The 13,772-nt window shown below is 38.2% G+C and overlaps 1 protein-coding gene and 1 non-coding gene across 4 annotated transcripts in view; one reads left to right on the forward strand and one right to left on the reverse strand.

Annotated features, from left to right (window-relative positions):
- The first annotated feature begins 32 nt into the window (after positions 1–32).
- Positions 33–13,772, forward strand: part of LOC126198477 (uncharacterized) — a 169,469-nt gene continuing 155,729 nt past the window's right edge. Inside the window, exon 1 of one of the 3 annotated variants that reach the window (XM_049934838.1) lies at positions 33–149. In XM_049934838.1, the coding sequence (XP_049790795.1) occupies positions 67–149 (83 nt within the window). In that variant the 5' untranslated portion in view covers positions 33–66. Of the gene's footprint in view, positions 150–375; positions 545–725; positions 803–13,772 lie in introns of those variants that run through there. The other 2 variants (XM_049934837.1, XM_049934839.1) reach the window with 2 other exon arrangements.
- On the reverse strand, positions 75–147 carry Trnar-ucu (transfer RNA arginine (anticodon UCU)). The gene has a single exon. It is a non-coding gene; the product is annotated as a tRNA-Arg (tRNA).

The following is a 13,772-nucleotide window of genomic DNA, read 5'->3' on the forward strand; positions in this document are numbered from 1 at the left end:
CTTAAGAGGCTTCCGCAACACTAACAATTGAGAGAAGTCTTGTTTTAACGTTTATGGAAAAATAAAATGAGTTACATCCCTGGTGGGGATCGAACCCACGACCTTTGGATTAGAAGTCCAACGCGCTATCCTCTGCGCCACAGGGACATGTGAGCCCATTTATCAAATCTAGATGTATATTAACTTGCAAAGCAATATGCCTGTCTTCAGTTTTGTTATAATTTAATTGTGCATTAATTCAGGATTAACTTGTAGCTGCTCAGTATAACGGCACTTTTTAATTTCATACTAGTTCAACCACAAATTACATTCATTTCACTTCTACATTTCTATTCTGTTGGCGGCACTTCTGTTGACATAAAAAAAAACAGTGCTTAAATTCAAACACTGCTTTCGGTCAAAAATTTAAAATATTCTAGTTTTCAATTCACTAAATGTGATACATTCTGTGGTATCAAATAATGGCACAAAGTAGTTGCAATATTCGTTCTGGGACGAAGACTGGGCCCTCAGTAGAAGAATTTCAGCGAAAATTACATCGATGGTAAATTACGTATAGTCATTGCATTCATTCCTAATTTCTTGTTTATACGTCGTATTAGAGGCGTATTTCAGCTTTGACTGACTGTCAATTATATTAACACAATGAAAGTCTGATGTCAGTTCGCGAATTGTTGTATGTAAAATAGATAGTGAGTTGATTTTTTTTCGCGTATGGAATTAGTGGCTCAGCCATTTTTCGTATAGCCAAAAATCTACGTTATATGCTGGACTGGTTGTCATTATTTTTCTATCATCTTCGGTACTGAATTTTAATTAATGTTACTAGTGTTTTAAATATACTTCAGGTAATACTCCACAGTCCTATTAGTTGAGTGACAAAAAACAACAAATTAATCAAACCTTCGCACTGTTACACTGTACACTAGCTTTTCCATGTCCTGTATTAAGACGAAAATTCGTGGGAAAAAACACATGACAGGTAGTTGTTAAATAACACCATGATAATTGGTTTTTAGTCCAGTGATTTTCTGTTGTTTGCTTATCAGTGCTCAGTGGAGATATACTGCTAGATGAAAAATTCAGTCAGTGTAAGAGACAACGCAGATTTGCCTCCCAGTCTATGCACACTTTCAACCTCAGAAAGTGGTGTATTTGAATAGTTGAGGTCAAAGATCCCACATCCAGGTTAATTGTGGAATTGTCTGAGTCTGTTTAAATCTCCCATTCATATTAGAAGGCTGTGATTGATTCTGAGAACAACAATACAAATGTTGAATTATGAGTCTACATACAGGCCTAGCCAGCAGACCAAACAACAGTCAGAAACGCTGCATCCTATACTGTGCTAATTACCTCTGTTTCATTACGCAACAAGCCAATTCATAATGATCTTCCTTTTTGTACCGTACTGCTAAATGATTAAAACAAAACAAGATGTTAGTCTAAGCTCTTAGTGACAAACTGAAGACTACAGTGAGATTGCTATGACAAGAGATTAAACTGTGCATCTGTGTTGCATGTGCCTATAGTACTAAATTTATGAACTACAAAGAACAAAAACAAGACATTAAAAACAAGCCCTGATATCTTTTGGATGATGATAACACTAATTTTATTCTTCCACAGAAGCAAAAGCTTACTAGTGTGCAAGCACAGAGTGCAGGCTCTGACACCATCTCATTGCCATAGGCAGTCAAACAACATGGGCCCAGACCAATGAATATTAGTGAGAAAATGGGTACCTGAGGTTTTTGTGAGCAACTTCCCTTAGGATGGATTTCAACCTGGCATCTACCTCCACACTTATATTAATTTTTTTATTTATGTACTTCATGGAGCTATGCCATGGCTCCATGAGTGAATAAATCACAAGGTTGTTGAATGTGTACAACATTTACAATATACTTTGTAATAAATTTTTTGTAGGAAATATAATCATGTTTAAGGAACGTAAGCACCTGATCTTTTTATTATTTTAATTTTAGTCAGTAATACTGGTTTCGATATTGGCTGGATTAACATATACACCTTTATGTTTGAGGAATGGAGTTTTTAACTCCCTGTGGATATTGAACTTATTCCTGGTGTAATGACTGTGATAGGCTGTATGTTGTTCATTTCGTTCAGTCTACAGTTCTTGGAAACAAAAGGCATAGGTATAAAAGAAAAATGAATTAAGATGTCTTGGTGAGAATGGTCAGTACTTTAAATAAATTTCCACATGAACTCTGCAGGTGAATCCCACACGTGATTCCGATCAGTTGTGTATGTAAAAGAATTTTTTAACATTTAGTTGGTTGCTCCAGAATATTTTGCCTTAAGACATGATGGAGTGGAAATAGCTATGTATGCAGCTTTGGTGACACCCTTATCACTGATCAAGCAATAATGCATTTGATCTCTGGCACATGTCAAATGTGTTGCAGACCAATTTAACTTGTTATCCATGTGTAATTCCAGGAATTCGGAGGACTCTACATCCATTATTCCCCTATCACAACATTTAACTTTTATTTTTTCCTCAATTTTGTTTGTTGTGTAGAAATGTATGAGCTGCCATATGTGTGCAAACAATAAGAGAACAGAAAACGGACAATATCTGTTTTGAATCGGTAGTTGGTATTTGAAATGTAGGTTGTGGTGATAGACCAATCTGTAGTGTCACACTGGAGATAATGATGTATTTGGTGCAGCTGGGAAAAATTAAGACATCTCCTGTGGCTAACGCAGTGGGCCGCATAATCAGATCAAGTCAGAATGCCACTGCATCAACACGAACTGCACTACGATACGAAGTTGGTTACTTCAGGCTGTCACCAAACAGGGTGACAAGAAGTGTAAAACCATTGACAACAGTACAAAGTCAGAGCCATTGCAGCAACGATGGCCTGGTTGCATCACATCCATTGTGAGTTGTGTGACCAGAACTGGTGCAGTAGCAAAACAAGTATGCTCCAAGCTAGCATAAATAGCCCTCATTTTTAGTCAGGATATCACAGTCTGCCAGCCACCAGTCTTAAGGAGTACCTACATCGGTGCACGATTCTACCAGTTTATAAGTCTACAACTTGGAACTCTGATGCTACTAGCTGTGACACTGGTGCTGATGCCATGAGACTGGCTGGCGATTTAGAGTGCCTACTCCGGCTGCTGTCACGTTACATCCTGGCAGTCTCTGTTTCCTGTCTGGGTCGCCTATGTGGGAAACTTGTTGCTGCCTGGCTCTGCTCTGTATAAACTCTGCTTTTGGGAACTGCCACTTCTGGTAGGGGTCACTAGTGTGCTCATGCCTGCATTGACTGCCTCTGCCTGGGGCTGCTAATCCAGTTGACCCATAGTTCCAGTCCTAGTGAATCAGTGGCTTGCCATACTGTTATGTCTACATGCTGCCGCATTTTGATTGCAGCTCCTTCCTTGACTTTTAATGTCCTGTGGGCTCTGGAATCCCAGGGCAACAAAACAACAGATTTATCAGGTGATTCAAAAAGAAAGAATAGATTTCAGATGTTTCGACAAACTGTGAAAGATAGAAATGCATTGCACATGTCACTGGATAGAGGATGGTTAAAAGTTTTGCCACAGATTTGTTGTTGTTTGTTTGTAACGGCATAGTGACTACATCACAAGAGAAATCGTTTTGTGTGTTGGAATTTGTGGAAAGTTAATCCATTGTTCAAGTGCAATGTGCATTCTGCAGCTGATTGAGCAAGAAGCCACGTCTGTACTGGCTTACAGAATTCTTGGAAGTTTATTGGAAAGAAAACTCATCAGTTGAGCATATCTGACATGAAATTAGAATTATATTAATACCTTCAGCTGCTAACAGGCATTGATATAAATCAACTGGAACAGGTGAAAATGTGTGCCCTGACTGGGGCTCGAACCCGGGATCTCCTGCTTACATGGCAGACGCTGTATCTATCTGAGCCACCGAGGGCACAGAGGATAGCGCGACTGCAGGGACTATCTTGTGCATGCCTCCCACGAGACCCACATTCTCACCTTGTTTGTCCACACACTACATTCCTAGTGTCCGAGTCCCGGTCAGGGCACACATTTTCACCTGTCCGTGTTGATATATATCAACACCTGTTAGCAGCTGAAGGTATTAATATAATTCTAATTTCGTTCTAGACGGCTGCAGGTCATCAATGGTGTCTGTTCTTCCGGACATGTCCGAAAGAACAGACATCATATCCATATAAGTATATAGTTCTGGCAACACCGGCCATGACCTTCTTCTTCTGTGCGGATGCACACATATTCCCCGAACTCTATGGGACTTGGTAAGAATGTCTTCCATGAGTAATGAGTGTGTTGGAGGGGGCACTATGAATGTAGTGTGTGGACAAACAAGGTGAGAATGTGGGTCTTGTGGGAGGCGTGCGCGAGATAGTCCCTGCAGTCACGCTATCCTCTGTGCCCTCTTCGGCTCAGATGGATAGAGCATCAGCCGTATAAGCAGGAGATCCCAGGTTCGAGTCCCGGTCGGGGCACACATTTTCGCCTGTCCCCGTTGATATATATCAACGCCTGTTAGCAGCTGAAGATATTAATATAATTCTAATTTCGTTCTAGACAGCTGCAGGTCATCAATGGTGTCTGTTCTTTCAGACATGTCTGAAAGAACAGACACCATATCCATATAAGTATATATCTGACGTGTTCAGATGGAGCCCTTGGAAGTCCACAACATGTGTAGGCCAGGAACTTCAACTTCCTCAAATAACAGTGTGGCGTCTCCTGAAATGACATCTGCGTATGAAGCCTTACAAGTTGCAGGTACTGCTGCAAGTGCATCCCTGACAATAACAGAATGTATGAATTTTCCATTTCATTTGTCCAGGACATAGCAAAGGACGCTTTTTCCAAATGACTCATCTTTCAGGACAAATCAACGTTTCATCTAAGGGTAAAGTAAACTACCGTAATGTCATATGTGGTGTCACAATGTCCTGGCATCCTTGTTGAACATGAAAGAAACTCACAAAAACTGGCTGTGTGTTGTACCATTTCTGTTCACAAATTTTATGAACCATTCTTTTTGGTGGAGGAAACTGTGACAGGAATGTCATTCCTGGTCATGCTGCAATATTGGTTGTTTTCCTCAATGGCATGAAAATTCCAGTGCTTTCATTTTTACACATGATGGCATCCCACCTTGCTTTCACCTTGAGATGCAATGTTCATCTTGAGACACTATGTTATCTTAACAACACCATCCCACAATGTTGGATTTGAGGAGATGGACAAGATCTTGTTAATTGCTTTTGCCCTTCCATGTTATAAAAGACAAAGTCTTTGTCCCACATATGGCAGCTATTCTTCAAGAGCTGAGAAATCCAACATTGAAATTTTTGATTCAATAAACATATATGCTTCATATGTGGAATGAAACTGACTACCATGTTTTGACATTTCTGGTGCAGCATGTGGTGCTCATGTTTAGTGTATGGTGTGGCTTCTGTTCAAATGTAAAAGCTTGAACCATCCTCTATCCAGTGACACGCATTATGTGTTTTTATCTTTCATAGTTTGTAACAAACAAGTGAAATTTGTTCTTTCTTTCTGAATCACCCTGTACTTTCACTAGTAAATGAATAAGGTCTAAATTATGCTGAAAGGTGACAGTTTGGTTGTGAGTCAGCAAAGCAGTATCAAGTGCTTCAGTTAATACATGCCGTGTTGACATTAACTATTGGACCATTTGAAGTGAACTATTCCGACATCTTTCCAAATATTGCATTTGCCACTCTCTTTATGCTGTTGTTCCCTATTAAACTGTGTGTGCTTACATGTAGATGTTTCGTGGTTGTAATGGATCCAGTGATTCATCAGTGATAACACACTTACTCAATGTTACATCTTCTCATCTGTTTTTTCGTATTTTCTTTGCTCCGATTTTTGAAATGATTTTTCCTTCTCATTGGCAATTGTGTATATTTATTTTTTCCTGTTTTCTACATTAGTCTTTTCCTGACAAACGAATTTTTAAATCTCATAAAATTCATGTTCTAAATATAATAAAAAGCTAGAGAATCAACCATATTTATTTCAAGTATGGTAGTGTGGCTTCACCAATGCCGTGGTTATTCCAATTTCAGTTGCTAGTAACCAGGCACTTCTCTTGTGTTATGCACGACTACAGTCTCTGTCATCAAGCCATGAATGGCCTTGTCATTGAAAGCATGTGCTTTACTTGAAGACTGTGTTGACATTTCCATTTGTTAAGTTTAATAACAGCTGTAGGGCTTCTTCTGTTTTAATTGTGACTAGCCTTTAACATTGCTCCTTTCAGCTTCTCTTTACCAGTTCTACATCTACATTCATATCTATACCTGCATACATACTCCTCAAGCCACCATATCGTGCATAGTGGAGGTTACCTTGTACCTCTACTAGTCATATCCGTTCCCGTTCTGCTCACAAATAGAGCGATGGAAAAACAACTGTCTACATGCCTCCACACAACTCATAAAAGCATGTTCTCTAAACTTTCTCAGTAGCACTTCACGAAAAGAATGTTGTCTTCCCTCCAGGATTCCCATTTAGTTAGTTGCATGTTCCATGGCTCATTTTGCATGATAGATCGTAATGATTTGGAATGAGTATTTTACATTCACATGACAAATTAATTTGTACATATGGTTACATTCTGAACATTTTTAAGTTTTTCAATTTTTTTATTTGTTTCTTATTTATTTATTTACATAGTTAATGCCCACATTCGAGCACTAAAATCAAACCTAATACAACAGAGTCTACAATGATTAAGTTTAGGTCTTAGCAGTCAGCAATTTCTTCGTTTCCCAAAACTTCTTCATTCGTTGTGATCTGGCTGCTCGTTCTTCTGCAGATATGACATACTTCTTCCGTTCTGATGGTTTGAATGTCAGCCATGTGTATTTGTTCTTCAGAAGCAGTTTCTCTTCTCTGTGTTGAATTTGGTGTGTGGTGATGTTCAGTTCATCCATATCACTTTGTACTTCTTTAAACCAGATGTTTTTGGTTTTACTGTTCCAGAAGTAGTCAAAAAGTTGCTTCTGGATTCTAGTATTTGGTAGGTGAGATATGTGGCAGAAAAATGCAATCCTTCTTTTCCGCATTGTATCAATAATGGATTCAATTTCTTTATACACTACTGAATTGGACAAAAGTCTCCACTGTCCGTTAACTTGGTGTTTCTTACTGATAATTGTTCGGAGTATTCTTCTATCAACTTTCTGCAATTTGTCAGTTGTTGGTTGAGTATTTAGTCTGAATTGTGTTTCACTTGCATGTGTTGTTTACGGTTTAATGACGGAGGAGTAATGTCCAAATTTAGCATTTATTGAGAGAGATTGTTTTTTGTAGGTTGGCCACATGGTTCTCTGCACTCACTGAAGTTTTAATGTTCCACTATCTATTGATGCTCTTTCATTAACATTTCTTATTAATATATGTGAGTTAGAACTTCCTACCTGCCATCTTTTACACATTACAGTAATAGAAATTCTTTTACATAATATAAAGAGTTGTCAAGGAGAAGCTTTTCAGTTTGTTTTCATATTTTATTTTGTGTCTGTCAGACATTTTATATCAATGGGTAAGTGATCAAAAATTTTTGTTGCAGCATATTGCACCCCTTTTTGTGTTAGAGATACCCTTAATGTGGACTAATGAAGGTTCTTTATTGTATTGTAATTATGTACATTATTGTTCCTTTTGAACTGTAATGGATTATTTAAACAACAAAATTCATAGAGGAATAAATATACTGTGAAGCAGTAGTCAGAATGCCTAACTCCTTAAACAGATATCTACAAGAAGATCATGGGTGAGCATCACATAGTATTCTTAGAGCACATTTTTGTGCAATTAAGACATTCTTTCTTTAAGATGAGTTACCCCAGAGCATTATACCACATGACATTACTAAATGAAAATATGTGAAATATGCCAACTTACTGATATGTCTCTTCCCAAGATTTGCAATGGTTTTAAATGCAAATGTGGCTGAACTAAGTTGTTTTAGGAGTTCCCAAATGTGTACTTTCTGTAAATTGTGATCATTATGGACTACTAACAATTTTGAAGTTTCCACTCTGTTTATTGTTCCCTCAGCATATGTTACATTTGTAAAATGTGGTGAGTGAACATGTAAATGGCATTCTCGGTAGAGCAACACTTCTGAAACCCAAATTGTGATTTCTACATCTACCGGTATGTCTACACATGGCCCAATGCTCCTACATGTGCAGAACTGAAAATGTTGTGTCTTTTTTAAAATGGAAGTTGAGGTCATTCACTGAAAAACAGTCAATGGTCCTTTTAAGTTTTTTTTTACCATTTCTTCTGTTTCTGTTCATGTTCTTGGATTGATTATAATACTACAGTCATGTGCAAAAAGAACTAATTTTGCTTGTTGTATATTAGACTGAAGATTGTTTACATGTATGAGGAATAGTAATGGACCTAAGAGTGAACCTTGGGGAACCCCATTACATGAGTTCTCCCCAGAGTTATGTCACTGGACTGTGTTACTGGAATCAGTAAGTACTACTTTCTGTATTCTTTTGGTTAGATGACACTATAAATTGATTGGTTATACCATCAATCTCGTAAAACTTCAATTAATCTGTGATTCACACCGTCAAAAGCCTTAGAGACGTCGCAGTCATGGGTAAAGCAGGTGGTGGACTTTGGTTTATTGGTAGAATACTGGGGAAGTGCAATTAGTCTACTAAAGAGATTGCTTACAAATCACTGGTGTGAGCCATCCTACAATATTGCTATGTATGGGATCCGTACCAGATAGGATTAACAGGGGATATTGATCATATACAGAGAAAGGCAGCAAATGGTCATAGGTTTGTTTAATCCATGGGCGAGTGTTACAGAGATACAGAAGGAACTGAAATGAAAGACACTTGAAGACAGTCATAAACTATCCGGAGAAAGTCTATTAACAAAGTTTCAAGAACGGCTTTAATTACTCTAGAGATATACTTCTCTAGGGATATAATACAACACCCTACACAGGGAATGTGAGGATAAGATTAGAATCATTACTGCATGCAAATCATACTAGTCTTTCCATCAAAAGACACAATGCAGCAAATGTACAGGAGGTCTGTTTGATGACAGAAATAGCAGAAACATGTTTTAGACAATGGCAGTGAGATATATGAGAACAGTATGGGTGAGCTTTAGAGATTAAAGAGCAAAATTTGGAAACAATATAATCCTAGAATTATGGGACTGTACCAGTGAACAAACATCTTGTATGAAGTTTCTGGCATACTAGTTAGAAGAGCATTTAAGATGTGAAAAATACATTGAAGTAGTGAACAAAAGGTTGAGTGAGCATGGCAGTGAGTAATACTAATCACGTGAGTGAAATGGTGTGTGAAGTGGAATGGAGTGTGCACATTGGTGTTTGTGTTCATGTATGTGGTGTGTGTGTGTGTGTGTGTGTGTGTGTGTGTGTGTGTGAGAGAGAGAGAGAGAGAAAGAGAGACCGTAGAAGTGATGAAACATGTACTAGAATATAAAATTTTCAAAATATAATGGGCAGTGAAATGAAAAAGAGACAGGTAGAAAAAAAGTGAGTAAGCTGTTTATTATTTTAAAAATAATTACCATAACTGTTAATACACTTTTTCCATAGATTAGATTAGATGTGACATGTCCCACATCCACAAGGATCTCCTCAGTAAGGATCTATGGAACGAAAAACTAATCTAATTTAATCTCTAATCTAACCTGCACAGACGCATTCAAACAATCATTCTTTTTGAGCTCCATATATGAATGTAATAGGAAGAAACCGTAAGAACTGGTACAATGGGATGCAGCTTCTTTCATATAGTACTTCATTATAGATCACTGTATCATCTGCAAAAAGCCTTATTTTACTATTAATACTGTCTGCAAGGTAATAAATATACAACATGAATAGCAAGGGTCCCAAAACACTACCTTGGAGCACACCTGGAGTTACTTCTACATCTTCACGTGATCAATGTTTTTGAAATCAATGCTGGTTGGCATTGAGGAGATCATTCTGTTCTAAAAAACTTCATTATGTTTGAGCTCAGAATATGTTATAAGATTCTACAATAAATCAATGTCAAGGATATTGGATGGTAGTTTTGTGGATGACTTCTACTACCCTTCTTGTAGATGGGTGTGACCTGTGCTGGCTTCCAACAGCTGGGCACGGTTTTTTGTTCCAGGGATCTGTGATCGATAATATTTTTAAGAGGGGCTAACACAGCCACAAATTCAATACAGAATCTGAAGGGATATCATTGGGCTGTTGAGGTTTATTCAGCTTTAATGATTTCACTTGTTTCTCACCAAGACTGGCACTACTACTGATTCCACCACTGGCACTAATACTGATTTCACTCATCTTTTCAGTGGTACGAGAATTAAATTGGGATAGTTTTCATGGTTTTCCTTTGTAAAGGAAATTTTGAAAACAGAGTTAAGCATTTCAGATTTTGCTTTGCTGTTCTCAGTTTCAGATCCTGTCTCATTCGCTAGGGACTGGACACTAACTTTGGTGCCACTAAGAGCCTTCACATATGACTAGAATTTCTTTTGGTTTTGTGAAAGATAATTTGACAATATTCTGCTACGGTAGTCATAGAAGGCTTCACACTTTGCTCTCTTGACAGCCAAACGACTTTCATTCAGCATCACTCTGCCAATAGTCCTATTCTTTGTTTTACGTATCTTATGCAGTAATCTCAGTTTCCTTAGAAGTTTCTTTACAGTGACTGTATACCATAGAGGATCCCTCTCATTATGACCTGTTCTACTGGGTACATATCTATTCAGTGCATGGTCAACTATTCTTTTAAATTTGAGCCAGAGTTCCTTTACATGCTCCCGCCCTGTGCTGAAAGTTTCAAGTTCCTCATTGAGATATGACACCATTGATTTTTTATCTAGTTTAAACAAAGATGATGTGACTTACCAAATGAAAGTGCTGGCAGGTCGACAGACACACAAACAAACACAAACATACACACAAAATTCAAGCTTTCGCAACACACTGTTGCCTCATCAGGAAAGAGGGAAGGAGAGGGAAAGACGAAAGGATGTGGGTTTTAAGGGAGAGGGTAAGGAGTCATTCCAATCCCGGGAGCGGAAAGACTTACCTTAGGGGGAAAAAAGGACAGGTATACACTCGCACACACACACACATATCCATCCACACATATACAGACACAAGCAGACATATTTCAATATTGGTAAGTCATATTAGTAAGTCACATCATCTTTGTTTTTAGATATATTTTTCCTACGTGGAATGTTTCCCTCTATTATAACCATATCATTAATTTGAACCCAACAATTACGTTTGTTATTGTCGCTGTTGCATTTCGAAATCTTTCCTGTCGTCTTATTTTCTGAAATATGTCTGCTTGTGTCTGTATATGTGTGGATGGATATGTGTGTGTGTGCGAGTGTATACCTGTCCTTTTTTTCCCCTAAGGTAAGTCTTTCCGCTCCCGGGATTGGAATGACTCCTTACCCTCTCCCTTAAAACCCACATCCTTTCGTCTTTCCCTCTCCTTCCCTCTTTCCTGATGAGGCAACAGTGTGTTGCGAAAGCTTGAATTTTGTGTGTATGTTTGTGTTTGTTTGTGTGTCTGTCGACCTGCCAGCACTTTCATTTGGTAAGTCACATCAGTTTTAGTTGTCCTTTGTACTTTGGTAATCATTGTTGCCACAGGTGCATCATAATCACTGATACTAGATTTGATGTGGACGTTCTCAAAGAGGTCAGGTCTATTTGTTGCCATTAGATCCAATATATTTTGATCATGAGTCGGGTTCATAACTATCAGTTCTAGGTAATTTTCAGAGAAGACACAGTATATTTTGTCACACACACCACTAACAATACTGTAATTTTCCCAATTGATTGTTGAATGATTAAAGTCTCCACCAATGATTGCAGTATGATTGCAGAACTTACATATAAGTCAACTAAGGTTTTCTCTGAAGTTTTTGGTTACACCAGGAGATGAGTCTGGTGAGTGACAGAAGGATCTATCATTTTGCACCCACCCCTGATACTTAGTCTTGCCTAAACAATCTTACATGCAGCTTCAGTTTCTATCTCGGTAGATTTGAGTTTCTTGTTTGCTGCGACAAATACTCCACTTCCAGTTCCCATTTGCCTATCCTTTCCATATTTTCTGAAGATACTATTGTTGCTAAGATGACATACTGTTCTAGAATACATCACCTTCTCCAAAATTTTGGAGAATGATGTCAGTAGTGAAACAGGTTAGTAGTTATTGACATATCTCATATCACCTTTCTTATAAGAGGGGTTTAACAACAATGTATTTCAGTCTCTCTGAAACAAATGCTGTGAGTTAGTGATGCGTTACATGTTTTGGATAAGACTGGGCTTATTACATGGGAACAAATCTTTAGTACTCTGTTGGAAACACCATAAAAACTAGATGAGCTTTTAGTTTTGAGGGAATATATGATTTTCATAATTTCAGAAGGAGGAGTTGGTGGTGATACATTCATATGATTTAATTTTATGAGAGATACGTTTTCAGTATACTGCTGTGGTTTTGCTCTTGAACTATATTTCTGCTATATGTAAGACATTATTATTAAATTAATTTTTTACCTGTGACTCATCAGTTAGCCCTTCCGTTCAGTTCAGTTGTGATGTTGTCTTGTTCTGTGTCTGGTTGTCCTGTCTCTTGGTTTACTACATTCCATACAACGTTAAGTCTTTTGTCGGAAGTACTGATTTCTGACATTATGTGTGTTCCTTGACTTTTTAATGAACTTGCTTACAAGGGAACCTCCCCACCGCACCCCCCTCAGATTTAGTTATAAGTTGGCACAGGGATAGGCCTTGAAAAACTGAACACAGATCAATCGAGAAAACAGGAAGAAGTTGTGTGGAACTATGAAAAAAAATAAGCAAAATATACAAACTGAGTAGTCCATGCGCAAGGTAGGCAACATCAAGAAGACTGTTGGCTTGCGAGCGCCATGGTTAGCGTGAGCAGCTGCGGAACGACAGGACCTTGGTTCAAATCTTCTCTCGGGTGAAAATTTTAATTTTTTATTTTCAGATAATTATCAAAGTTCAGGCACTCACACATAATCAACTTCACTCTCCAAAATTCCAGGACATGTTCAGATTTGCTTGGACATATACAGAACTTAACGGTCTACGCACGGAAACATTTCAAAACGTAAAAAACATATGTTTTGACAGAGCACAGGGAAAACTGTGCGACTCTGAAACTGTTGCATTCATTTGATGCAGTTTATGTGACAAACTCTTATGTTTTCATCACTTTTTTTGGAGTGATTATCACATCCACAAAAAAACCTAAATCAGGCAAGGTAGAAGAATCTCTTTACCCATTCGCCAAGTGTGCAAGTTAGGTGGGTCGACAACATATTCCTGTCATGTGACGCACATGCCGTCACCAGTGTCGTAAAGAATATATCAGACGTGTTTTCCTGTGGAGGAATCGGTTGACCTATGACCTTGCGATCAAATGTTTTCGGTTCCTATTGGAGAGGCACGTCCTTTCGTCTACTAATCGCACGGTTTTGCGGTGCGGTCGCAAAACACAGACACTAAACTTATTACAGTGAACAGAGACGTCAATGAATGAACGGACAGATCGTAACTTTGCGAAAATAAAAAAAGTAAAATTTTCACTCGAGGGAGGACTCGAACCAAGGACCTTTCGTTCCGCAGTTGCTCACTCTAACCACGAGAC

Source organism: Schistocerca nitens, chromosome 8 (assembly GCF_023898315.1).
Source record: "Schistocerca nitens isolate TAMUIC-IGC-003100 chromosome 8, iqSchNite1.1, whole genome shotgun sequence".
NCBI lineage: Eukaryota > Metazoa > Arthropoda > Insecta > Orthoptera > Acrididae > Schistocerca > Schistocerca nitens.